Here is a 25,929-nt window from a genome sequence, read left to right on the forward strand (position 1 = left end):
TGGCATTTCAGATATCAATTCACACCATTTCACTACAAGTTGTAAAATGTTATTGATGCTTTGCCTCAAAAGCCTGTACTCATAATCATCTGGAATTCATGAAGATTCAACCAGTTTCAGAAGGATAAGTTTTTTTCAGAGTTTGGCTGAATATTTTAAAGAACTCTCAGTCATATTACACACACACACACACACACACACACAATTGGGGGGGGGCGTGTTTTGAGATTGCTTCAGCTGACCTGGAACTTCCTAGGTAGACCAGGTTGGCCTTGATCTCACAGAGAGCCTCCTGTCTCTACTGGGATTAAAGGTGTGTGCCACCATGCCCAGGGTTAAAAAAAAATTCCAGTAGCCCAGTCATCTCTTTATTGCTTTTCAGAGAATAGAGTACTTCAAATTTTGCAGTATGGCTCTCCTGAGAGTGCTATATGGCAAGTATGAAATGGGCAAGAGACAGGCTTTGTTTCTCTTCCCATGATGCAGACTGGTAGAAGGTATGGTTGTCAATATTTACAATTAACGCTCAACTTACCCAGTAGTGTAAACTTTAACTTGTATTTCTTTCTTCAGCTTTTGGCTTAGATGCTTCCTCTGTTTTCTAAAAGGGGATGCAAAGCCATCAATGAGCTCTTTTATTTCTTAAGTGCTAAACAACCGATTCACCAGGAAAGATTAATGAGAAAGTGGGATCCTCAGGATTAAAGGGCAGAAGACAGCAGTCAGTGGGGAAAATAAGATGGTCCTAAGTTTCTCTTGATTTGACCCAAACATGCTGAGCTCTTCCCCTTCAAGTCTGTAAGTTTATAAGCTATAACTAACCTTAAGTAATCCTAAATTTCTTAAACTAGACTTATTTTTAAGACTCCAATAAAAATTTTAAATGCATAGGTGCTCCTGGATGCCAGTACTCCATCCCACAGTGGCCCCACTCCATAGTGGCCCCATCCCACAGTGTCTACACCCCACAGTATCCCCCCACCCCACAGTGTCCCCATCCTCTCCTGCATAGGGGAATGACTAGCCAGCTAATCTCTTGCTTTGTCAGGTTATTATGGTTTCTGCTTTTTGTGAATGAATTGAACATCTACTTTCATAACTAAAATTAAATAATCAAGTAAGAAATTAACCTGTTTGAGACATAATGTTCTTGTATCTTGACATGTAATCAATTACAGGAAGACTCCATTAGCTAGTTCTTAAGAGTTTTGCTCCAACTAGACTACAAATTTTAAAGCAGTATCTTTAATTTTCCATCATGCTCAGAAGATCCTAGTTATAATCATTTCAGTCATACATGGACTTTGAAGGGACCTAAATTTTTCTGAGGAAATGTCCATTCCTACTACAGCCCAAGGAATTTTAGTAATAGGAAGCCTCCTACAGCTGTGCCACATTAATGGTCAACTCTTAACATTCAACTTGGACTCATTAGCTTTCATTCTACTTTGTACAGCACATGCACTGCTAAGTTGGAATGAATGGCTCCAAAGAACCATGTGCAAAATGCTTGGTCTCAGTGTGGCACACTGAGGTGTGCTACGGCATTTCAGAGGTTGGGTCTTATAGCAGGTCCTTAGGCAACTGGGGGTGTGCCCTCATTTCACTGGGGGTGTGGCCCTCCATTTCCTCATCTTCTGTGTTTCCTGGCTGATGAGGTAAGTGTTTTGCTCCCTAAATACTCCCACTATAAAGTGATGCCTCACCAGAAGAGCAAAGCAATGGGGCTGACCAACCATGAGACAGAACCTCCAAAACCACGAGCAGTGTAAATCTTTTCTCTTTGTAACTTAATTGTCTCAAGAATTTCACCACAGTAAATGAACTAATCATCTCATTATTTACTAATCTCCTTCCCAAGTACAATACAGCAAATATATTGGACTGTAGAAACACCAATATAGTCCCTAATTTTATAAGCTGTCTGTCCTAGTTAGCTTTCACTGTCAACAACAGCCTAGTGTCACCTGAGAAGGAAGTCACAATTGAGGGATTTCCCAGATCAGATTGGGTAGTGGGCATGCCTGTGGGGTACTGTCGTGATTGTTAATTGATGTGGGAGGGCTGAGCCTTCAGTGGCCAGCACCAATGTCTGTGCAAGTTGTCCTGGGCTGTATAAGAAAGCTAGCATGGGTCAGCAAGCAAACTAGCAAGCAGAATCCTCCATGGTTTCTGCTTCAAGTTTCTGTTTGAGTTCCTTCCCTGACTTCCCCCATGATGGACTGATCTGGAAATATAAGCCAAATAATCCTTTTCCTTCCCTAACTTGCTCTTGGTCAGAGTTTTTAACACAGCAACAGAAATTAAACTAGACCACCTCACATTCTCCAAAAATCTATATAAACCATCCACTGGTGGTATTATAATAAAAATAGGAAACACAGACTACTTGAATTGTGTTAAGAACATTAATTTATATTTCCATATCACCAACTATTTAAAGATATCACATATATACACATGAACAATATATATATGTATACCTTTAAAAATTCAATTTCTTTAGCAAGATTATATTATGGGGTAGGTAGTACTTAAAAGTCTTTTTTAAAAATAACTTACAGTAAGAAGCTATATTTCTAAGAGGATAAACACCACTTCCTTATAATTGCAGAAGTAATATTGGTATATTTGCAGTCATGTTTACCTTGGAGGAATCCTTTGCTTTACTTCCGTTCTTGGGTGCTTTGGAACTGGAAGCCATTTTCTTGCTCTTATCCTAAGGCAACAGAGATGTAATGAGGCTCTGGCTATTAGCAATCCATGGAGACATTAACCATACACTGCCTGCCATCAGACTAATCCAAACTATTCCTTCTAGTAGCCTGCAGTTCTCCAATTATTGCTTGGTAATCAATTTTTAAATAACAGTGAATGTACACAGAAGCATTTTAGGCAGGAAGTAAGGATAAAACTAAGTAAGGAATTGTGGATCATATTAGTGTTTTGCCAAGTTCTGTGGCAAATCTTCACACAAACTATTTTGTGCTCCAAAACAGCACTTGTGTCTCATTAACAAAGTGGGAGAAACAAGTATTGACAAAAATGTGGAGAAAACAGAGCCCTGGTACACTGTGTGTGGGAATGGAGATGGATGCCACTAATGTGAAAACAATCGAGAGCTTTCTGAAGAATCTAAAACTATCAAATGACCCAGCAATCATTATTCTGAGTATATACTCAAAGGAGATGAAATCATCTGATATTGATGTTGCACTCTGTTTATTGCAGTATTGTTCACAATAACTAAGATATGCAAACCACCTAAATTTCTTTAGATGGATGAACAAGTGAAGAAAATGCAATCTGTAGACCCAGTGGAATACTGCTCAGCCTTAATAATGAGATCCTGCCAGTTGCTACAATATGGATGCAGCAAGAAGATATCACACTCTGTAAAACAGGCCAAGACACCAGACATGGAAAAACAAAACAAACAAAGCAAAACAAACCCCACTAAGTGACCTCACCTACAAAAGTAAAATAAAATAAAATAAATAAATAAATAAAAGCTCAAATGCACAAAGGAAAATCAAAAGAAAAAAGGGAGGAACAAATGAGGAAATGAAGGAGAAAGGCTGAAAGTTGCAAATGAGGAAATGAACAAATCTACAGGTCTACTGCTCTTTTCAAGGGCTAAAGTTGAAAAAATTATAAAGACTTTTATTAAATAAAATACACACATGCAATTTTTAAAAAATTATAAGGGGCTGGAGAGATGGCTTAGCAGTTAAGAGCACTGGCTGTTCTTGAAGAGGACCCAGGTTTGGTTCCCAGCACCCACATGGCCTCTAACAACTATCTGTAATTCCAGTTCCAGGGGATCTCAATGCCCTCTTCTGGCCTTCACAAATATTGCATGAATGTGGTACACATAACATACATGCAAGCAAAACACTTGTACATATAAAATTTAAAATGAAAAAAACAAATGTGAACATATCAAGAATAAAAAAAAAATCAAAGCTTTTTCTCTACTTAAGCTGACTTTTATGTGTCAATGGAGTAAAAAATCTTTTCAGTGTTAAGTGGAGAAATGAATGTAACAATATAAAGAGCTGCAGAAAGTTGGATTGTGTGGCATGTGAAAATACAGTACATTTACCCTAAAAGAGGAAAGGAGTAGATAGGATGGAAAGGGGAAAGAGATGGAGAAAATAAAGGGGAAAAAAGAAAGAAAAATAAAAAGAAAGGAGAAGAGAAAAGCTTTTAATTTAGGATTTTCCAGGAGAGAGAAACAGGAGGCTGATCACTTGTATGGAAGGCTTGATGGTTCAGTTGCCAGGTGTGTTTAAAGGCAGTGGAAACAACAGCAATCTGAAGCATGAAGAATTCACTCTGCCTTCTACATGATTTATGAGATGATGTGGTTTATAGGTAAGTGCCCTACACTTGTCGAATTACACATTCATTTTATATTCATTTTTATTAGCATCTATTAATGGTACAAAATAATGGGTTTAGTTTTTTTTTTTTTTCATTTTAAATTATGTGTTCTGAGCACCTGATAAATATCAGGCACTTTGCTAATGCTGAGTCCAGAGATCAAAGATCCTACTACTGTATAAAGTACATATTTCAGGGGGAAATACACAAGTAGTGACAGGTGAACACGTGCAAGGAGAGAGTGCATGTGAGGACACTAAGGCTGGCCCCAGAAAGGACAGGGGTGAGAAGCTGTCCTGCAGGAGCCCTGTAGAAGCCCTGCGGGAGCTGAGGCTTGGGTTGGGCTCTGCTGGGTGAAAAGTTAGGCAGCTGGGCCAAGAGGAGATTCGGTGGAAACTTCAGAGGCCCTGGGGAGTAAATGGTCTCATGAGCATAGACAGTAGTACTGTCACACCACAAAACAGTGTGGCAACCAAAGATGATGGCTGTGGAGGTTATAAGTCATATGGACAACAGTGATATGTGAAGTTATGTGTTATAAACAGACCCTGGGGTAACTCTGCAAAACAGACAAATAGAGGGAAATAGACCAAATAGTGGTGTGAGCGGAATTATAGTTGTTCATTTTCAGATCGTCTGTAACATTATTCAATTCATTCTACAGTGTAAAAATCACACACAAGCATATGTGCATGCTCCCATATATTTCAAAGAGGTTAATATGATAAAGCACAGTACCTTTTCTGTGTTCTGTGAGGTTTCTGTAGCTGAGGGACAGTTGTCCAAATCTCCTGAGAGGGCATCAATGGGGTCCTGATCACCACCTTCAGGCTTCTGAGATATGAACAGAAACACAAGAGGGATGCTCCATGGCACAATTTCTCACACACTTAAAAAAATTTTAAGAAAAAAAAAACTTGCTGACATTATTTTTTAAAATAATAACAATACAGAGGAGTTAGTAAAACATGGAAAACTTGGTATCAGGGCTGGAGAGACAGCTCTGTACAGATATTTACAAGAGGCAGCTCTTGTAAAAGACCCAGGTTCAGTTCCCAGCACCCACATGGCAGCTCTCAACTGGCTACAATTCTAGGGGATCCGATGACATCTTCTGGGCCCCATGGGCATCAGGCACATACCTGCTGCACTTACATATATGTAAGAGAAACACTCATACACATAAAATAAAAATAAAAAAAATTTTTTTGAAACAGGGTTTCCCTGTAGCCCCAGCTGACCTGGAACTCACTATGAAAACACTCATACACATAAAAATAAAAAAAAATTTTTTTGAAAAAGGGTTTCCCTGTAGCCCCAGCTGACCTGGAACTCACTATGTAGACCAGGCTGGCCTTGAACTCACAGAGATCTGCTTGCCTCTGCCTCCCAAGTGCTGGGACTACAGGCATGCGCCACCATGCCTGGCTAAAAAATAAATATTTTTAAAAGAAAAAAAAACTTAATATCTTTATTTTCCTACATTTTTTTTTTTACGACAATCTCATGCACAACAGGCTGGCCTCAAGTCCACTATGGAGCCAAAGATGACCATGAACTCCTGATTTTCCTGCTTCCCCTCCCAAGTACTAAGACTATAGTCATATGCCACCATATTTGGTTTATCTTACACTCTTTAAAACAAGTTTTCTTACTGGAAAATAGCACTGTCTATCTTTAAAAGTCTCTTAATAGATAAACAAGAGATAAACAATACACATCCTTATATGCACACCTTGACACAGATGGGACAAAGACATTCAATAAATTCTAATTTCCTTAAAATGAAAAAGCTACACTTAGAATTTTTACATTGAAAATATACCACACCATAGTATTTACCTTTGGTTCCTTTGATTTCTTTGTAGGTGGTTTTGCTGGCTTGTCCTTAAAAACAAGGCAGGTTATTAGTTAAACTTGGCTCTTTTACAGGTTCATTCAGGTAGAGACAGCATTTATAGAATCTATCGTTCAAAGATTTGACAAGAATTGATAAACATGACTCCCAATCATTCCTGTACCAGTTCCCTTCACCTTCACAACCTTTCATCAGCCCTGGGGAAATGCAGGGTTCTTGGCCGGGAAGTGACACAGATATTATTTAGACATTTTATGCCATCAGGTATTAGAATTTATAATTCTAGTTAAAATGTTACAAAAAATGCTTTGAGCTTTTTGTTTGTTTGGCTGGTTTTGATGTAACTGGGAAATGAACCCAGGACGTTATGCACTTCAGGCATGTGCACTTCCACTGAACTACATCTCCAGTTCCCTTTTTCTTTTTTATTTTTTTAAACTAAGTTGCCCAAGCTGGCCTTGAACTTCCAACTCTCCTGCCTTAGCCTTCTAAGTAGCTGTGATTATAGGCACCATCGGGCCTGGTACTTACTACATTTTCAAAAGATTTGAAGATTATTTTCAGATAAGATTACAAGTATACCTAATTCATTAGAGATTCTTCTATCCTCAAAGGCAAGGACACTAAAATAATACACTTCTAGCAGGGTGATGTGGCAATATCGATGTGGGAGGTGGTGATCACAGCAGAAGGAAAATGGCCATCACCAGGAAAGCTCAACACAAGCAGGGAGAATCACTCAGTCCCTGTACCAGCAGGCACTGAGGCTGATAGCACTGTTTGGCCAGGGAGGGTCCTCCCCACCAAAGGAATCAGTACACACAGAAGATGTAACTTGGACTCTTGTTTCTATTTGATGAGACAGCCTAGAAAGGATTATTCATCCTCTAAGGTAAGAACCAAACAAAAAAGGAAGAGAAGTCATGTCAACCTAAGAACACCAAAGCCCAGGCACTTGGTGATGGCAAAACAGGACTTATGACTACAAAGAAGGTTTTTGCCTGCCCTCAGACTCTACAGTGCCACTGGTGTTGTGGCAGAAGGCAGGGAGGCCAGGGCTTGGAGTTGTCTTATTTACTTACCCTCTTAATTTTCCCAACAACACTAACTCCCCCTCTGTTCTCCCTATACAGAGACCACTTCCTTTGAAAATCTCATTGATTTAGGCATTTCTATAGACTTTTAAAGAAAGTAATTTTAACTACATATTTCTTGGAATCATTATTAAGCATCAGTTAACATCACTGAACTCAGTTTATACCACAGGGCCCAGCACATGAATATCTAATGAGATTGGCTCATGCAGGTGTAACAGAATGGTAGACAGCCGGCTTGCCACCTCTGCAGGGGCATTAAAAGCATTCGGCCATGATATATTTTTATGCTACTGTAAGAATTTATCTTCTATTCACTTCAAGAGAAGTTGAAGCCAAAATAGTTTGAAATGTTAACCCAATACAGCTATGTGCCTCCGTTTACCTGCCCATCATTGTCCAGGAGATGTTTATATTCAGGTGGGATGGTGTCGTCTCTCTCCCCCAGCTTGTCTCTATGTTCTGCTTTAGCTCTTTCCTGTAAATATTGAAGAGATAAATGAGCTATGCATTTCCTCCTTCACTTATAAAATCCTGTCCAAAGTGCAGATGCTGTATTTATTGTACATTTCGGAAACAAAACATATGATTTTTTTAAAGCAACAGAACAACAAAATGACAACAGACAGTTGAAAAATGGAAACTCTCGTTTCTATATGTCAGCTCATTTCTGTGGATTTTCCATCTGGATTTTAGACTGAAACGAAGGACCAATAGTCACCCCCAGAAACCTTTCCAGGAGATAAAAGTCCAAGAGAATAATTTTTTGTCTATTTTAATTTCACTTTTCATTAAAAATCAGGTCACCATAACTTGGCACGCAGGGCGATAATATTTAAAATGCTAAAGCTACCCTGAAAGAGCAAGATGGGCGATCTCCACAGAATGCTCGAGGAAGCACCTGCTGCGGAGCAAGCTACACCAACCCTAGCATGCTCGCCCATGAGGCTCCTGGTCTGTCATACAATCTGTGGAGTTCAGATTAACCTCTGCACAACACAGTTTATTTTTAAAATGTAGGTTAAGTGCACTTCAGTATGACTCTGGCAATGACAGGAATGCGTTTTCATTAGGACATTGTTTCAGATGCTCAGATGGTTACTTCAATTTTATTATTTTTGCATGTATGTTATATGATGTTATGTTGTATGATTTTTGTGTGTGTTTGTATATGTGTGTGTTTGCATATTTATGTGTAGAGGAGAGAGAGAGAGAGAGAGAGAGAGAGAGAGAGAGAGAGAAAGAGGAGAGGAGAGGAGAGTAGAGGAGAGAAATGCCACACATGGGTATAGATATCAGGGGATAACATTAGATATCAGTCCTCACCTTCCATCGGTTTAAGACAGGTTCTAGCCAGGTGGGTAGTGACACCTTGAATCCCAGCACTGCGGAGGCAGAGGCAGGCAGATCTCTGAGAGACAGAAGCCAGCCTGGTCTACATAGTGAGTTCCAGGCCAGGCAGGACTACACAGTAAGACCTTGCCTCAAAAGAACAACAACAACAACAAAAAACCCCAATGGAACAAAACCAAACAAAAAACAAAACAAAAAACCCCAAAAAACAAAAAAAAGGAGACAAACTCTATTGTCATTCCACTGTGTACACCAGGCTAGCTGGCCTGTAAGCATCCAACAATTCTGTCTGCACTTCCCATCTCTACAATTATAAATGCTCACACTACAAGTCTGCAGATTGCAACTCAAGTTGTCAGGAATGGATGGTAATCACTGTACTCACTGAGCCATGCCCTCAGCCCCAGTTACTTCTTTATTCCAAACTACAATGAAGAAGTTGAAATGGATTAACAAGTATTATGTTGAGTATAAATATTTGTACTTGCATACAGTGTGTAGAGTTATCTCCTGTGTCCATACACACACCTTTGCATAGCCCAAGGTTCTCACGTACAATTTGAATTCAGATTCAGTTATGCTTGTAAAAAAGATTTAAGTGATCCAACTGCTCACTGCCAGATAATGCCAGAAGTGTGTTTTTCTGTGGAGGGTGGGGACTATGTGTTGTAAAGCCTTATAAGTTTCACTGATCCATGCTTTCTTTTACCTTCACTTTGTCCTCTATTGGTTTGTTCTCATCTGGGTCAGGCTGCCTTTGCCCAAGACTGTCAGAAAGTTTATCCAATGCATCATCGAGTTCTTTGTCATTCTTCTAAAAGGTAAATAATTTGGAATTAGTATCAAGTTGGCCAAACCATACAAAAGAAGTCACCCAGGAACCTCAACTTTACAGGAGTGGACCTGGCTTCTTGTGAGAGAAAGATGTGTAGGAGTAAGTCAAGGGAAGACACAGTGTCAGAGAATCGAAGTGCTGGTGGCGGAAGGGAGAGAGTGTGGCACCCAAACTGCACAGTAAGGTCAGAGGATGGACTCCCCCTGCTTACCCTAGCCAGCTTTCTCAGCTTAAGGAAGTTAGTGGTAGTAGCAGGGGCCACACCCTAGCAGGTGACCTAAATGTCACCTAAGGGATCCATAGACAGATGGTCCCCTTCTCTCCATTGAGAAGTTAAACAAAGTTTCCATCCACTGATGTAGCCAGAAGGTTAGCAAGTAGGAGCTGGTAAGAGAGGGGAGTATGTCTTTGGTTTTGTCGCTGCTGTAAGATCAGGTCCAGGAGGACACATAAAGTATAGCCTTAGGGCCCAGTGCCATCACGTCATTTCCTGGGACACCAAATCTCAGACAGTGTGGTATCACTGGAATAAAGAGGGCTTCTCTGACACACTGTGGATGAGGGTCCACAAAAACTGTAGAGAGCTTCTGAACCAGTGGAGAATCTCACCTTACCTTCAGGAAGCCCAAGAAAGTAGAACTGAAGAAATGAATGGGAACTAGTGGTATAGGGGAAGAAGTTATGAGTACCAGAACTACAATATTTCTAGGTGACTAGAATAACATGCTTTTTTACATTTGTGTGCTGTGTGATTCAGCTAAGGTAATTAACAGCCCTGGACATGAATTTTCTCAGCTGTGAAATGCAAAGAAGACAACCTATAACTCCTGTTGCTGAGAGGATTGTGCTGGTGCTCAGTAAGTAAATGAGCTTTTTTCAGTATAGTCTTTTAACATACTACATTCAAAATGTTGCATATTCATATCTGCATAAATTTAGTGTATAGCTATATGAATTCAATTAAAATATGTTTAACATCTATATTGTACAAGACACCCTGCTGAGCTCTGTCCAGTGCCCTGTAGAATTTTGCAGTTATTCCCAAAATGTTCTCTCACACTTCATTCAGTTTTATGTGCTATACGTGAGAATCCTCTGGGGAAAGCAGCAGACTGTTTCAGAAGAAGCAAGTGCAGAAAAGCTAAGTCAGCTGTTTCAACATTGCTAAAAGGTGAACAGAACCCAGGTCCTGGCACTGAAAGTGGGCGTTTTCCCGTCACACTGAGTCACATTCATGACATTTCAAGATTTTCTGAGGAAGGCTTTCCAGCAAAGATGATTTTATTATATATTTCTTTGAAAATATTTCTCAGGATACAGGCCAGAATCTTAGGTAAAGAAAATTTGCATGATTTGTGATAGTTATTTGACTCTGATATGCTAAGATTAATTAATTTAAATAAAACTGTTCACTTAGTTTTATTGACATTCTAAAATAAAGCAAGACTCTCTAATGGGAAAAGGGAAGGGAGAGAAATCATTATAAAACCTCCTGGTGCAAGACAGAAGCTTGTGACAGCAAATGCTTCTGAGCAGCCTCAGTAGGGTGAGACTTTGGGCTGAGTTAGGAACTGAAATGCAGACTGCAGTTGGGTTACTACTGATTCATTTTACTGAAAGGCCTTTGTGACTGCACGCTCATACATACACACTCCAGGCACATTCACATACATACACAGACATCACACACACACACACACACACACACACACACACACGTGCGTGCATCCATAAACACACCGCACACACATACATAGACCACACACAAACACACACCACACATACCACACACCATTTTTCTGGTTTTATGTGATTCATCAGAGCCCAAGAATACAGCTAGTAATCGTGGAGCTATGTGTGGCTAGCCTGGCCTTTGTCACGTCTGTCTCTGGTTATTTTCAGATGATCTCAAGCTGTCCCAAGAGGATGCAAATCCATCAGAATCTGAGACTATTGTGCTAAGGAAGCTTTGATGCTACATCAAAAGGAAAGGAAGTGAAAGGAGAGGAAGCAGAGCTGACTCCACTACAGCAACTTCACCTACCAAGTGAGGTACTCTGCTCAGCACAGAAGATGGGCCGGGGCTAGGGCAGCCCCTTTGTCTTTTGAAGTTCAATGGATAATGTATTGTTTGGCACTGCAGATAATTAATCAAAGAACTTGGGAAAAGCTTTCATTTCATAGCCTTGCCTCAGAACACATAAATAATTAAAACAATATTGATGCTGTGGTTTTCTATTGCTAGCATGAAAATGACAAATTTTCACTATCTTGAATGGGGCAAAAACAATGAGAGTCCATGATGTGTTTGTAATTTTTCTTGGAAGAGCTCAAACACTGAGCAGTTCCATAAAATAAATATTAAATGATGGGAGTAAATTACAGCATGTCAGGAAATCAGTTATGAGGAGACCCAAGGAAATTTTCAAATTTAGCAATTAAAATATAGGCGATACATATTATCAATAATTCTGATAAGCTAATAATAATATTAAGATCCTAGGCTGTAAGTGAAATATTTTCATGTTATTTCATTTTATCATTTCACAAACATTTAAATTGGCAATCTAAGCTGCTCCCATCAGAAAGTCTTGAAACACAAGGTGTTTGATCTCTAATTTTGCTGTTTTCATTTGTTTTACACAGGTATCCTAGTTTCTATTGTGGCTGTTGCTAGAACAGTTATCTCCCAAGGAAAAACTTGTTGCTTACCGCAGTGTTAGGAGGCGGGACTGCAGCATGGGTGGTGGAAGCTGGTGACTGGGAAACTATTTCAGAGATGGCAGCAGAAAGTTTGGCATCTTCAAATTTCTTTTATTAAAAAAAGGTTACCATTAATATGTTGCATGATTTCATGTTGAAATCATGAGCACAATACCAACATTTTATTTTAATATTTTCTTTACCTTTTTGGATTTATTGATTTTTATTTTATGTGTATGAGTGTTTTGCCTGTGTAAGTGCACCCATGTTGTCCAATGCCCGAGGAGGACAGAAGAAGGTGCTGGATTCCCTGGAACTGGAGTTATGGACAGTTATCAGTCACCATGTGGGTACTGGAACGGAACTCTGGTACTCTGGAAGAGCAGTCAGTGCCATCTCTCCAGCTCCCACAATATCATCATTTTAAAGTACAACTCTTAACATAACTTTATGGCTATACCTTTCCTTAATTCTAATACACATCTTCTAATGGACTCTTAAAAACATTTTTTTTCTATTTCCATCTCAATAGTATTTTAATGATTTTCTGTTTCTATTTCATATTAATTATCCTAAATATTGTCAAATAAGCTGCTCAGAGTGCTGTGGTTTGTTTATATGCATCCTGTTGGACATCAGGTTGTTCAGCTCTTCAACTGTTTTTGCAATTACTTACTCTAAAAAAGTTACAGGCATGCATCTTTTTTAACTTCTGAAAATTACTCTTCAGCTTAGCTTCTGTTCCAGTGAATTCAAAGTCAGAAGCAAGATGTTATGGGAGGTGGTAGTGGGGTAAGGCTCTTCAAAATCCTGGAGTTTCCTGGAGAAAGTGCATCAGAATGAGGCCTCTGGGGGATGCGAGTTCAGCGTCCTTTGGAGGTTAGATATAGAATATAGCCTCATATCAGAAGCTCCAGTTGTTTAAGGGAAATTGTGATATTCAGCTTTACAGTCATTGGGGAGAGGTAGGAATTTTGTGGAAGAGGAATGTTTTCAACCTAAATTTATTTTTAGCTGATACATAAAAACAGAAAACCTGTACATATTCATGAAGCAAAATGCAACATCATGATACATTTATGCATAATGTAATGTTAAAATCAGGTTCAAGCTATCTTTTCAAAGATTTACCAGTTTTTCATGGGGAGGATTTCCAAAATACTTTCTTCTACCCTTTAAAAATGTATAGTTCATTAGTTCTTGAGAAATGAGCCTTTCTTAAACATATACTGCTAGCTATGTTCTAGAAGTGGCTAGAACTCATACTGCTGAAAACAATGGATTGGATGGCAGGCCTGTTTTCCTGCTGCCAGAATTAAATTTTTATATTACATATTCACTTCTGATGACAGTTGCAAAGTGGCATACCACTTCTGCTGACACTGTGTGCTCTGTGGTGTGAGGTTTTGGCAGTATTTTTATGAATGGTATACAGTAGTATTTTTATAAATGCTACACAATAAATTATTCCAGAAACTCTCTAAAATAATGACTTTTTCTGATTCTCTTCAAAAGTACTCTATCCATCATCTTCATCAATTTCTCTTTTCCTCTTGTGAATCGTGCTATAAGTTTACTCTGATTCAGTGCTGTGGTTCATATTTGTCATTCCTGTATTTCAGATTCTGTGTGTGGCTGGGCTAATATTTCCTTAAAGTGCTTTTGTTTTCATGCTTTAATACATTTACTTCTCAAATCTATTTTAGAATAATCTTATTGAATTATGTAAGATACCTTAGTGATATTGTAATAACAAAATAATTTATTAAATGAATTGAAGAGTTACCATCATTCTTTTAGAACAGTTAAACTAATTTAGATGCACATCTTCCTATCTCTGCATATTTTTATTTTTATTTTTCTATTCATTTGTTTCTTTTGTGGTTTTCCTTAAATAAGTCTGGAACTTCATATTAATCATATTTATTGATCTGTTGTCAATAATACACTAGCATACAGATCATCTAAAAATGTGTTATCTACAAATAGTCATACCTATGAATATACGCAGGTATTCCTTTTGAGTGAGTATTACTTTTCTTTTTTTCTTTTAAAAATATTTTAAAATTTATTTAATGTCTATGAGTTTCTCCCTGCATTTATGTATGTGTAACATGTGCATGTCCTGTGCCTGTGGAAGTCAAAAGAGAGCATCAGATCCCCTGGGACTGGAGCTAAAGGAGGTTGTGATCTGCCATATGGGTGCTGGGAAGTGAACCAGGTCCTCTGCAAGGGCAGTCAGTTCTCTTAACCATTGAACCATCCCTCCAGCACCTGTTCTCCTATTTTTAATAGCATATTCTGAATTTAGTTCTTGATTTCAGTATTATGTGGGGATATCTGGATATCTTAAAATTCTACTTTTTTCTATAATTGCTATTCTGTTTTATTAAGATCAAAGAGTATGGTATACACAGCAATCACATCATCTATTCAATTTTATGAGTCAGCATATGATACTTTCCCACCAAAGTTCTTCTGTCTCCCAAATATTTTTTTATCTTATCAATTTGATGTTTATCAAACTTAGTTATTTCTACTTTATTAACAACAGTTTGACACAGTTTTGATAAATCATTAATTTTCTAAGAAGACATTTTTAAAGTAAATTGCTTTATCTCAATTTCTCGGCTTAGCATGTCTCAGAGGGGGAGTAGGCTACATATAAATTCAATTTTACAGTTTCCATATTTTTAAGTTATTTTAAGAGAAAAAAACCACTAATTATAGTAGCAATAATGAGTCAGGATGAGGCAGGGGATTAAAGCCTTGTTCCCTCACAATGACTCATATGGTCCACATTATTATTATGGAGATGCTTCCATAATCTTTGAATACTATCCACATTGTAGCTGCCTTCTCTGTATCTTATAGTGTTGGAGTTAGATCTGTGATACCTTTTATGATATTTCCTGCTTATATGAAAGAAGGTCATGGGTTGGGATGATGTATTGCTTTTAAAGGGGTCCAGTAAGGAGCATGCACTGGTTAGTACCCCTTTCCTCCAGGGCTTACTACTTCAGCAACAGCAGAAATTTTAGGAAACCACAGGAGTTATTATTTCTTCTCACTGTATTTTCCCAACTGATACATAGTCCATGCCATGTTTCACAAAGGGACATGTTAATTCATTTTCCAACTAACTGCCAAAAATATACTCAATGACTTAGGTACTGGGATGTAAAAGGATAGCCTGCATCATTTTTGGAACCCTCACAGATTTACAAGTTTGTCCATAAAGGCCATATAAATCCTACAATAGAGACCATGTTTGAATTACCTAACATTGTCCAAACCATCTGGTAACAGAATTCCCTTTCAGAGACTTTTTATTCCACATGGAGCTAAGTTTTCTTAGGAAGCAATTTGGAAAATGATAAATTGTAGAAATAACTCATAAACCTCTTTATAAGGGCACTTGAAACGAGTTGCTTGTTGGTTCAACTACATTGTTGAAAACAGTGTTCTAGAACAGTACTTTAGGGTATAATATGGTTTTTATAGCAAGTTTAGTGCCATTAATACTTGTGATTTTCCTCCTCATCTTCCAACTCAAAAGTTAAAAAGTTTCCCTTTATTTCTAACAACAAATAAACCAGGAGTTTCATACTTACAAGAGAGGATAGATTTGCAGGACTGGAGAAGTCTTCAGACAATGCATCAAGAAGGAAGTCATCACTCATGGGCTGTAAGAAGCAGAAAATGTAACACACCAGTAGCACAGTGCCACATTACACTCTGATAGGCTCAGTAAAAGGGAACGCTACCCCCTTCCCAAATGACCAATCAGAGCCCAAAGTGGACAGAAACGCTCAGAAATAAAACAGGTTTGCTTACTGGAAGTCTTTCCTTAGGCTCTTCTGGTAGGAGTGGTTTTCCATCCTTATCCTATTCAGGGTGAAAACATACCATTGAATCATTTTCCACATTATTCCAAATATGAAAGTTACACACAAGGAAACAGTAGGCTATAACCACTCTTGTACATTTTGAAGTAGATTCATCATTTTACAAAACATTCTCTTAGAGAATATTCACTGTAATCAGCTCATGTCAACAGTCAGCTTACATGCATCAGGCCTTCCCTAGGTAAAGGGTCTGCACAGAAGATTAGGTATGGCTTGTATCCCAGAAGACAAGAGATGAGCACAAAAGAAAACACGTGAATAGTCAATGTAGTGTATGTGTGTGTGTGTGTGTGTGTATTGTTATATGTGTGGGTCAACAAACCTCTCATCTATATGGGGGTGGATTTTGTAGAGCTTTTCTGGGAACTAGCGGTTAGCTTTGTAAATCACACATCCAACTAACAGCAATTGTATGCCAACCCCAGGCCTAAGTAAGCACTGGGGCCATAACAAAAATCAGCCAAAGTTCCTTCCCAGGGAGCTTATCTTCTGAGTGGGACACTCTGAAACTTAAGATTCATAGTACGCCAGGCTTCAAATGACTTCAAGTGCCACTTTTGAGCAACAGAACAAAACTAACTTCTTCTTTAGTGAAAGAAGATCTATAAATTAATGATAAATTCCATTTATCTACATGTGAAAAAATAAATGAGCACAATGCTATTTATGAAGATTTCTCATGGGAAAGTGATTAAAGTAAGTTCTTGGTTGCTTTATTTTCTGTTTTTTAAATATGAGGTGCAATGGTTTAGAGATATCAGCTGCTTCCTCATAACTAACAACCCTTTTCATCTCCTCTGAGCTCACTGGCACCTTTTTTAAAGCAAGGAATGCATTACTTCTAGACCATGCTTTAGCTGTAACGGCAATAAAGGTCCTAAGTGAGGCATGGACCCTGGGGGCTCTTTTGCTCTACATTGAAAATGAAATTCATCTTCTACCACCTCATCATCCAGTAGCTGGGAAGGGAAACTTGAGATCTGCCAACAGGGAGGTGATCCTCCCTGGAGATGCTCAATGTGAGTACAGGTGATGAATGGCAACACTATATTTAAAGAAGAGATCAAGTCAACACCTGGGAAGACTACAGTGCAATGGGTAACTGATAATGTGTGAGATAAGTTCAGAGGAGATGAAACCACCTCTGAGTAAAGGGATCAGGGATGCTAATCCCTGAGACACTGCTACTAAAATTCAGTGAAGGCAGAGAAAATAACCACACTCTTACTATGAAGGGAATTAACTGCACATGGCCAGCTTCTACCAAACAGGGGTTAGTGGAGACAGACTTGTGGCTCTGAAAATGCTCTCAAAGAACTGATAAAGTACCATACTAATAAGCCCCAAATAATAGAAATGCCATGGTTTTTAGTTGCACTGTGAAATGCAGAATACAGGTGTGTCCAGGGTAATAAACTTTAAGAATTCAGTATTAGTTCCCAAGTTGCAAAACAAAGAAGCCGGTGCATATGGATGGATGAGGATTATGAATTCAATTGCTTATAGCTGTTACTAGTGTAGCCAAGCTTTTCTTTTAGTGGCATGTTGTAAAGATGGCTTCTATTTGTTGAATTGCCTCAGTATCTACCTTGTTTGAAATGACTGTATTGAAACTAAGGTTTATAATGGATATGCTCTCACTGGGTCCCTTGTTTTGTACAACCTGTCCTTAGACTAGGAAAAGAGTAGGTTAATTTACCACTTTACTTGATGTTTAACTGACTCAGTTTTTCAATTTCTATCTAAGAACTACAAAGGTTTCTGAAAAGGAAATAATCGTTCATTTCAGTTTTTCTACTTGTATGAAGTTTTCCTGTATTTGTGGTATTGTAAAAAACATGCTTGAAGAGAAAACTTTAGGTGTTCAAAGTAGACATAAATTTTTCTTCACTTAAGGAAGGGAGAAAAGGTTACTCAAGAATATGAGTCCGGTGTAGTGATGCATGCCTTTAATCCCAGCACCTGGGAGGCAGAGACCAGCAGGTCTCTGTGACAGCAAGGCCACTCTGGTCTACATAATGAGTTCCAGGACCAGCAGGGGCTACAGGGAGACCCTGTCTTACAAAGCTACATATAGTCTCATATCTAGTATTCTAACATGGTATTAGTGCAGATACTATATAGAGTATATAGAGTTGAGATATTAAGAAACAAGATCTTTATATTCTCATGCCCCTTCTTTATGTATGTAAAATTCAGTAAAAAAAAAAATGGGGACATATTCAGCCTGTTTACCTTGACCTCTTCTAGTCTATAATCAGGAGGTATTGTTTCTTCTTTTTCACCAAGTTTTTCACAGTCTTCTTCTTTAGCTTTCTCCTGAATAATAATATCATTTTAGGGTTAATATGTTCCTAAAATGGAAACCTTAGAGACTAAATTTAAGGTAAACATACATAGGGCTATTGTTAAGAATCCCTCCAATAACTTAATTTTTAACAGTTTCTGGTTTATCAGCTCAGACACTGGCTTAGAGCCTGCTGGGCTGACAGGCAGGTTAGGCGGAAAACTGGGTGCGTACTTCTTCTCTTGGTTCCCTCATGAATGGAAATGCCAGTAAACAAAGGTAAGATTCAGATAACTTGAACACATGCGTGCTGCCTATCCACTTTGGTGGTTCAACACTGGAACTTCCTAGGGTTTAGCGTATTAAACAGGATATGCACTAAATCAAATAAGGCCAGCGGATCATGCTTTGCAGCTATTTGATAAAAACAAACAGCTAATGTATTAGAGGACTGGACTGAGGGGAAGGGTTAATGACAAGTTATTTTGTACAAGTATCTGAGCTACCATCACCTTGACTTTATCTACCACAGGTTTTCCATCTTTTGGATCTGCTTCTCTTTTTCCCAGACTTCCAGCCAAGGCTTCTATGGCATCATGTGGCGCCATGCCCTCCTAAAAGGACACAGGTGGATAAACTAAGTAGGTAGTTACTCATTCACCAATTCAGAAAGGCACTTATTTCAAGTCTACATATTATCTTTTAATAATTTATCAATTCAATTAGAATGGAGGTCTCAAGATGTTGAGAAAGTTGAAATTAGAGCAAGTTTCTTATGTTAAACATTGTTATGAAATTTACATATTGACACTGAAAAACAAGATCTAGCTGGAAGTTTGGTTTAGAAGAACGGAAGTCAAAGAGGCTAAGAAAAGCTGAAAGCAAGAAAAGAAGGCAGAAACGTGCTTCCTGGAGATTATGATGATGCACAGTTCAGGGAAGATTCTCAGAAAGGCTCGCGGGCACCTTCTGGCCCATCTCCATCATGAAGCTTGGCCAGACCCAGGGGAGAAGGCAAGCAGCTTGTTTTTGCTGTGGCTTGTTTTTACAGCTGGCTCCAGGTCCCCTGCTTGTCACTGACTGTCCTCTGAGCACCATAAGAACCACCTAGCCCTGTCCAGCTGTTCAAAATGAAATGTGCTTCATCTCGATGTTATGAACCAAATCTGCCCATAGTGATGTTTAAATGAACAAATGAACAGTGAGCATAAATGATGGATGTAAAGATAAAATAAAGAAGAAATCATGTCTGCCAAAATGACAGGACTAGCCTGGCTTTTCCAAACTATGGGTCAAATCTGTTTGTGAGTGGCTCATAAAAATCAATTGACTGTTTCCTAGCCAGAACTTTTAAATAAACAGATGGAAAATATAACATATCATACATAACCTGGATAAGTGCTATTTATTAAAGTGTTGTTTCCATTGTGTGGGTACTGGATTCCAATATCTAGTTTTCTACTGTTGAACTTAGTCAAATGAGAGCACAGAAACCCTTGAGTTAAGCAGTTTCACTGTGAAAAAGCTCATCATGAAAACCTATGACCTCACTTAGAGCATCTACTGGAATTTAAATGAACACGTGTCTGTTTGCTATCTAGTAGCCAGCATAGTAAGAAAAACTCTACTAAATAAAGGGTCATTTTCATTATTAATGAGGAAATGGAGGCTGAGTGGAAAGTGATGTACTACCACCTTGTGGCTAAACACTGCATAGAATTTATTCCTATCAGAACCCCTGATGTAAATAACTGGGATTATACCTCATTTGTAAGAGTTACAGTGGTACCCAAGTAGTACCCAGACAATCTGAGTTGCTGCCTGATCCGAGATACCTGTTCATACTTTACTTGTTTTCCCAAAATCTTTCTGTAGACCCTTTGGAAATCACTGCTTCCCCAACTCCTGGCTTTACCTGCCTCTGTCTTAAAAATTACTAAAGAAGAGCTAGGAGAAGCAGTCTTAGAAACAAGGGGTCTAGTAGTGGGACCAAGGACTACAAATTTCATTTCTGGAACATTTTATGTTGTCAGGTTCAGAACTTGAACTCATGTCTCTGAATCTGCTCAGAACACATTACAACTCACAAGAAACAGGTTGGGCACACACTCTTCTCTGGTCTGTTTCCCTTTATTCAATTATCCTCGTGCTTTCTTGAGCTCTTCTGACATTTATCACACTCATATTGTTATTCTCTCTGGTTCTCAAGAGTGTCACAAACTTAAAATGCCTGTTTTCTCAAAGACAGTAATGCTGGCACCAGTGGTGAGTCATGGGGTAGAAAGGAAAGGAAGACAAGAACAGGAAATACAAGAACTCTTAAAAACTTTTTTTTTGATTTAATTTTAGTTTATGTGTATGAGTGTTTTGCATGCATGTATGTAAGTGCACCTACGTTGTGCAAAGCCCATGGAGACCAGAAGAGGGCATCAGATCCGTTGGAAATGGAGTTATGGATGATTGTGAGCTGCCATGTGGGTGCTGGGAATTGAACCTGGATCCTCTAGAAGAGCAGACAGTACTCTTAACTGCTGAGCCATCTCTCCAGTCCAAGAGCTCTTTTTTGTCCACTAAAAATCCAGTCTCTAGAGTCAGGGGTAAGGTTGGAAAGGAACTCTCAGAACTTTCTAAGGCTGTGCCTGGCACTTAACTTGACACGTGAGGTAGACGGCACAAGTTTAGATTACAAGAGCTCTGCCCTGGAATGCTGGCGATTGTCCTTTGATTCTTTTAACTCTCTGTATGTCCACTGTTGTTCACCGGGCACTTCTAAGTTCCCTTCTCCTCTACTGTTCTTTATCACAATGGCCTGACCTTCACAATGAGAACATTTCTGGAAAGTACTCTGAAACCCAAAACTGTGTCTTAGATTGAATGTGGTGTAATTCCAGGACTTGGGAAACTAAAGGAGGATGGGGGATTCAAGGCTACCCTGGACTACACATTGAAACCCTGTGTTATAAAAAAGGGGAAAAGTCCTGTACAAGAAAAGAGAGAGGTCTCATAATCAGATTTGTGGTTGGCAGAAAGCACCGTGTTAGCAGGAAGCAGCCACTTTACAATATTCAAGATGTTTGTATTCTGCTGTTTTCAAGGCCCTCTTTTCTAAAATAACTTAATACACACATCCCAGAGGCCACAGCTCTTTTCACCAGGTTGTTAGGTGCAGTGTTCAAGATCAATGTAAAGCCTCTTTATTTTGTCTACCACAGGAAGGGGATCAGAACGGGGTTTATGGTGTCCCTGTAAAAATGTACTGAGCAGACTGGCTGTAGATGGAGCTCAGTAGTAGAGTGCCTGTCAAGCACATGTAAGACTCCAAACCACAAAAGGAAAGAGAGGCTACTGCAGAACAACAAGAACAAATGGCATCAGAGATGAGGAAAGTTGTCTACTCAGTGTTCAGACTTGGTGAATGTGTAGCAGAGATTCTTGGAGTCAGGATCTATCAAAATCCTGAATTGATGATCGAATCAAAATTCACAGAATCAAAAGTAAGTAAGGATTTAACTAAAGAATGGTTCATTCAAGAATTCGAGAGTGAGAAGACCAGACGTAAAGGACAGGCAAGGCAATGAAGCGGTTCTTCCCTCTAGCTGGGAAAGCTAGAGTAGGAATCATCATGATTTTGGTGCATAGTATCCCAGTAGGAAAAAAGGTAGCATCGGACTTTCTGTCAGACTACAAAGATGTGGGGAAGATGAAAGGATCATGGACAACAGTTGAACTACAAAGAATTTCAGAAGATGAAAGCAGAACATAGCTGGAAGCAATTCAATGAAAAATTTAAATCTAACCTGAATTTACAGCACAACACTGAAGCCCAAATACAATAAAGAGCAGAGCTCTGTGTTGGATTTCGTTTTTAATTTTTTTCAGAATATAACAGTGATACTGAGCAGAAAGTGAGGGGAGAAAGGACAGAACTTTCTCAAGACCCTTTTCAATGCTGAGGGAACTACTCACCGAGGAAGCTGGCTTGGGAGGTGCAGACTGTATACTGCACATGGAGGCACAGGGCACAGCCTCTGTCACAGGAGTTGGGGTTGTGGTCTTAGATTTCTGAGGAAAGAAGCAAGGACTTTGAATAACTTTAGAACTACCTGGTTAATAAAACCAAATGGTAATACCAGCTAGAAACTCCGAGTTGTAAGTTGTAAGCATGATCTTCTTGAATGTTTCCTGGGTAAAATATGTGTTAAGACAGTTAAAACTCCTTGGTGACTGTTAGACAGTTATTATAACCTGCAGGCTCCATTTCATTTGTGTGAAAGGAGAACACTGATAATACCTACAGCACCTTCAGGCTAATCTGAGGCTTAAATCAAAAAGGCACGTGAAGTGCTGTGCACGATACCTGGGAACACAGTGAACTCAAACTTGAGAAATTATTGCCATTATTTATTATTTATATGTCATCATATAGTATATGAGAATAAAATATGTCTATTATATAATGTTATATAAATTACATATCTATATAAATCTAAGCTCACATTGCAAACTATAATCCATGTATAAATTCAGAGGAAGGATCCTAAATAGGGGTCTCAGAGTAGTTCCTAGACTTGCAGCCTCAATAGAACCAGGGACCTTGTTTCCCCTCTTGTTTGTACATTCTTAGGCTCCCACCCCAATGAACTATGCTACTCAAGGAATTCTAGGGGCAGAGTCCAGTAATTATGCTTTTAATAAACTCTCCAGGTGACCACAATGAATGCTAAAGTTTGAGAATCATTGTGCTACCATATCAAAAGAGTAAAATGCCAAATGTTTTAATCAAGACATTTACAAAAACTCTTCCTAGATGCAAAGCATTGGACAGAAGAGCACAACAGAACATGATCTTTTCTTTGTTCAAGGAATGTACTATTTAAAATTAAATATAGAGCTTAGAGTTGAAGAAGCACCAATATAACTCAAAACCCTTTTTAAAAAGTGCTTTAACAAAGATATACATTAAAAAAAAAAACAACCCCCTCCCAAAAAAAACCTAACAACTAAGAACCCCTGCCATGAGTATTCCTCTTAATAAGGGTGGGAAGGATGACATGGGTAAGGGAGAGAGAAAGGCCATAGTTTAGCATAGCTGTAAAAGGATGATTAAGATTTGAGTTAGTCTAGAATTTGGAGGCAAGATTGTTTCAAATAGAAGGACCAAATAAGAAAAACCATGGAGATGTGTGTACTTAAATGATGAGAGATACAGGGACAGGCCTGGTAGCAAAGTAAGCTCAGCTAGAACACATAGTGGTGTGGTTGGAATTCTTTCAGAGGGAATGGGAGCTTTGGGTTGGAACAGGGGGATGGTAACTATAAACATGCTTCAGAGAGAATAGCTCTGGAGAATGTGGAGGTAGGAAGGAGCCCGAAGACCTCTGAAATGAGAGGCGAGGGGAACTGTAATCAACTTACTGACAGGAAGGAAAGGGTATGAAGGCTTCCCCCAAGAACAACTGCTGGATTTAACCACAAGAATATCAGTGCTAGGCCGGAAATAGAAAACACATCCAGAAGAAGGCAAAATGAAAACTCCTTGTATAAAAGGAGGGAAGTGGGCTTTTCAAAAACCAGCTTCTTGATCCTATGATAGTTTTGGCCTTTACACATTTTAGGATTAAAAAAGAACACTAAAACCCCAAGACATTATCAGAAACATACTTCTGTTATTCCAGTTGGCATAGATGGTTTGTCTTTATATTTAGACTGGTTGAAATCATCTGAAAGTTCATCAATAAGCTCTGATTCACTCAGGGGCTGTAATATAAGAAGCAATGCATATTATGAAGACAGTTTTGCTTTGGAAAAAAATTTCATAGGACTATAGGTTTTTTTCTTGGTTAACACAGTTTAGTTACATTTTAGGATCTAAAACCAATAGCTCACTTGATAAGGCATATTTATTAGTGTAAGAGAAAAATATCCTAACAAGAAAGGAATAAATACCTCAGCACTATGAAAACATTCAAGGTTTATTTATTTAACTGGTAGTTCAACTTGAGAAGGAATTTGTTCAAATAAAATTTCCTGTTCTTTCCAGTGAAGATTTGTACAATTTTAAAGCGATTATTCATTTCCTACTTCCTATTAATTTCCTTTCAGAAAATAAATTAGAGAAAACACAAACCATTTACTCCTTTCTACACCTACAGGAAAGGAGAGGTTTCTGGCATGAAGATTCTGTATCCCTGGCTCTTTCATAGGATGTGGTACATGGATAATGAGAAGGTCTAACTCAGATGCTGGACCTCTGGAGGGACAGCCTGAGCCCTGAGTCTCGGACTTGGTATTTTCAAGCTGTGTAACATTGGTTTTTCTGTGTGTCAGTTTCCTCACTATAAAATAGGAATCAAAATTCATACAACATGTGAAAATGTGAAAGCTGTACGTGAGTGCTGCTTCCCACCTTGATCAGAGAAGCTGCTTTCACATAGGCAGCAGTTAATTCAGAGACTAACAGCTGGTCAAAGTGCTGAGAATAAGCGACTGTGATTGGCCTTCCCTAGCTGGGACACTACATCACATACACTTTCCCCCAAAGGTCAGGGATCATCTTAGAAGAAGGAGAAGAAAGAATGTCACAGCAGGAGGATAGGGAAGAGTGCTGTGAAATAGTCTCTTCTGGGTATGACATGACTCCTGCACTCACGACAGCTGAGGTTTCCTATCCAAGACCTGCACAAAACTGAGCGTGCCAACATTCCATCATGTATGGGGTAGGGGCTCATGAGGCCAAACCCCTCTCTAAGGCTCTACTGGCAGTTAATGGCTGCTGGGAGAAGGGGAGCCATTTTTCTTCAGTGGTGTGGCCACTAGTAAGTTGTCAGTGCTCCAGTAAATAACCCCACACTTGTGCTCATGTAATGACCCCTAAGCATACTCAGTGGGCCTCAAAAAAATGAAAATTAAAGAAACATATGAAAAGCATTTGGAGCAATGCTGAATGCACAGTAAGTGATTAATAAATGCTGCTGATTAGGGTCATCATGATAGCAAATAGATCATTCTGTCAACTTAAGGCAATATGAAGCTATGAGGAAAATTTCATGTTGCTACTAGATCAAAGTCTGAATTAAACGCTAAAGTAATCTAATGTAAAAGCCCTCTTGGCATTAGCCCTAATGATCAGGAATGTTGCTTAGAAACCAATAGTCTAGTAAATAATTCATGAAGAAAACCATCATTAAAATATATGTAAAAGAGCCAGAGGCAACAGCCTTGGAGTTGCTACCAGAGTTCCCCTCCTCAGTACTGGGTGGCCTGTGAAATGCGATGTTAAAATTGTTTTAATTTACACTTTACATTTGTGCTGTTTTTTTAAGTATTAGGAAAAACATATTTTCCAACCTTGGATTTTTCTTCAGGTTCTGGCAATAGTGGTTTTCCATCTTTATCCTGCAAATGAAATTGAAAATTTATTGAAGATAAAATTTCGTTTTCACATTCCATTAAATTTGCTTTTGAGAGACCCAAAATATGAGATGTAAGCTTATCTTTTCTTATAC

The 25,929-nt window shown here is 38.7% G+C and overlaps 1 protein-coding gene across 7 annotated transcripts in view; it reads right to left on the bottom strand.

The window, feature by feature from the left end:
* Positions 1-25,929, bottom strand: part of Cast (calpastatin) — a 129,084-nt gene that overhangs the window by 1,264 nt on the left and 101,891 nt on the right. For all 7 annotated transcript variants that reach the window (XM_029562275.1, XM_008830545.3, XM_008830551.3 and 4 more), the window contains 14 exons: positions 25,772-25,819; positions 24,086-24,181; positions 22,391-22,486; positions 18,937-19,038; positions 18,373-18,456; positions 16,067-16,117; positions 15,844-15,915; positions 12,239-12,337; positions 9,401-9,505; positions 7,724-7,816; positions 6,229-6,273; positions 5,125-5,220; positions 2,648-2,719; positions 536-601 (listed from right to left, as the gene is read on the bottom strand). In XM_029562275.1, the coding sequence (XP_029418135.1) occupies positions 551-601; positions 2,648-2,719; positions 5,125-5,220; positions 6,229-6,273; positions 7,724-7,816; positions 9,401-9,505; positions 12,239-12,337; positions 15,844-15,915; positions 16,067-16,117; positions 18,373-18,456; positions 18,937-19,038; positions 22,391-22,486; positions 24,086-24,181; positions 25,772-25,819 (1,110 nt within the window). In that variant the 3' untranslated portion in view covers positions 536-550. The remainder of the gene's footprint in view (positions 1-535; positions 602-2,647; positions 2,720-5,124; positions 5,221-6,228; positions 6,274-7,723; positions 7,817-9,400; positions 9,506-12,238; positions 12,338-15,843; positions 15,916-16,066; positions 16,118-18,372; positions 18,457-18,936; positions 19,039-22,390; positions 22,487-24,085; positions 24,182-25,771; positions 25,820-25,929) is intronic.

The sequence above is a fragment of the Nannospalax galili genome, unplaced genomic scaffold (assembly GCF_000622305.1).
Source record: "Nannospalax galili isolate Female #2095 unplaced genomic scaffold, S.galili_v1.0 scaffold1014, whole genome shotgun sequence".
Taxonomy (NCBI): Eukaryota; Metazoa; Chordata; class Mammalia; order Rodentia; family Spalacidae; genus Nannospalax; species Nannospalax galili.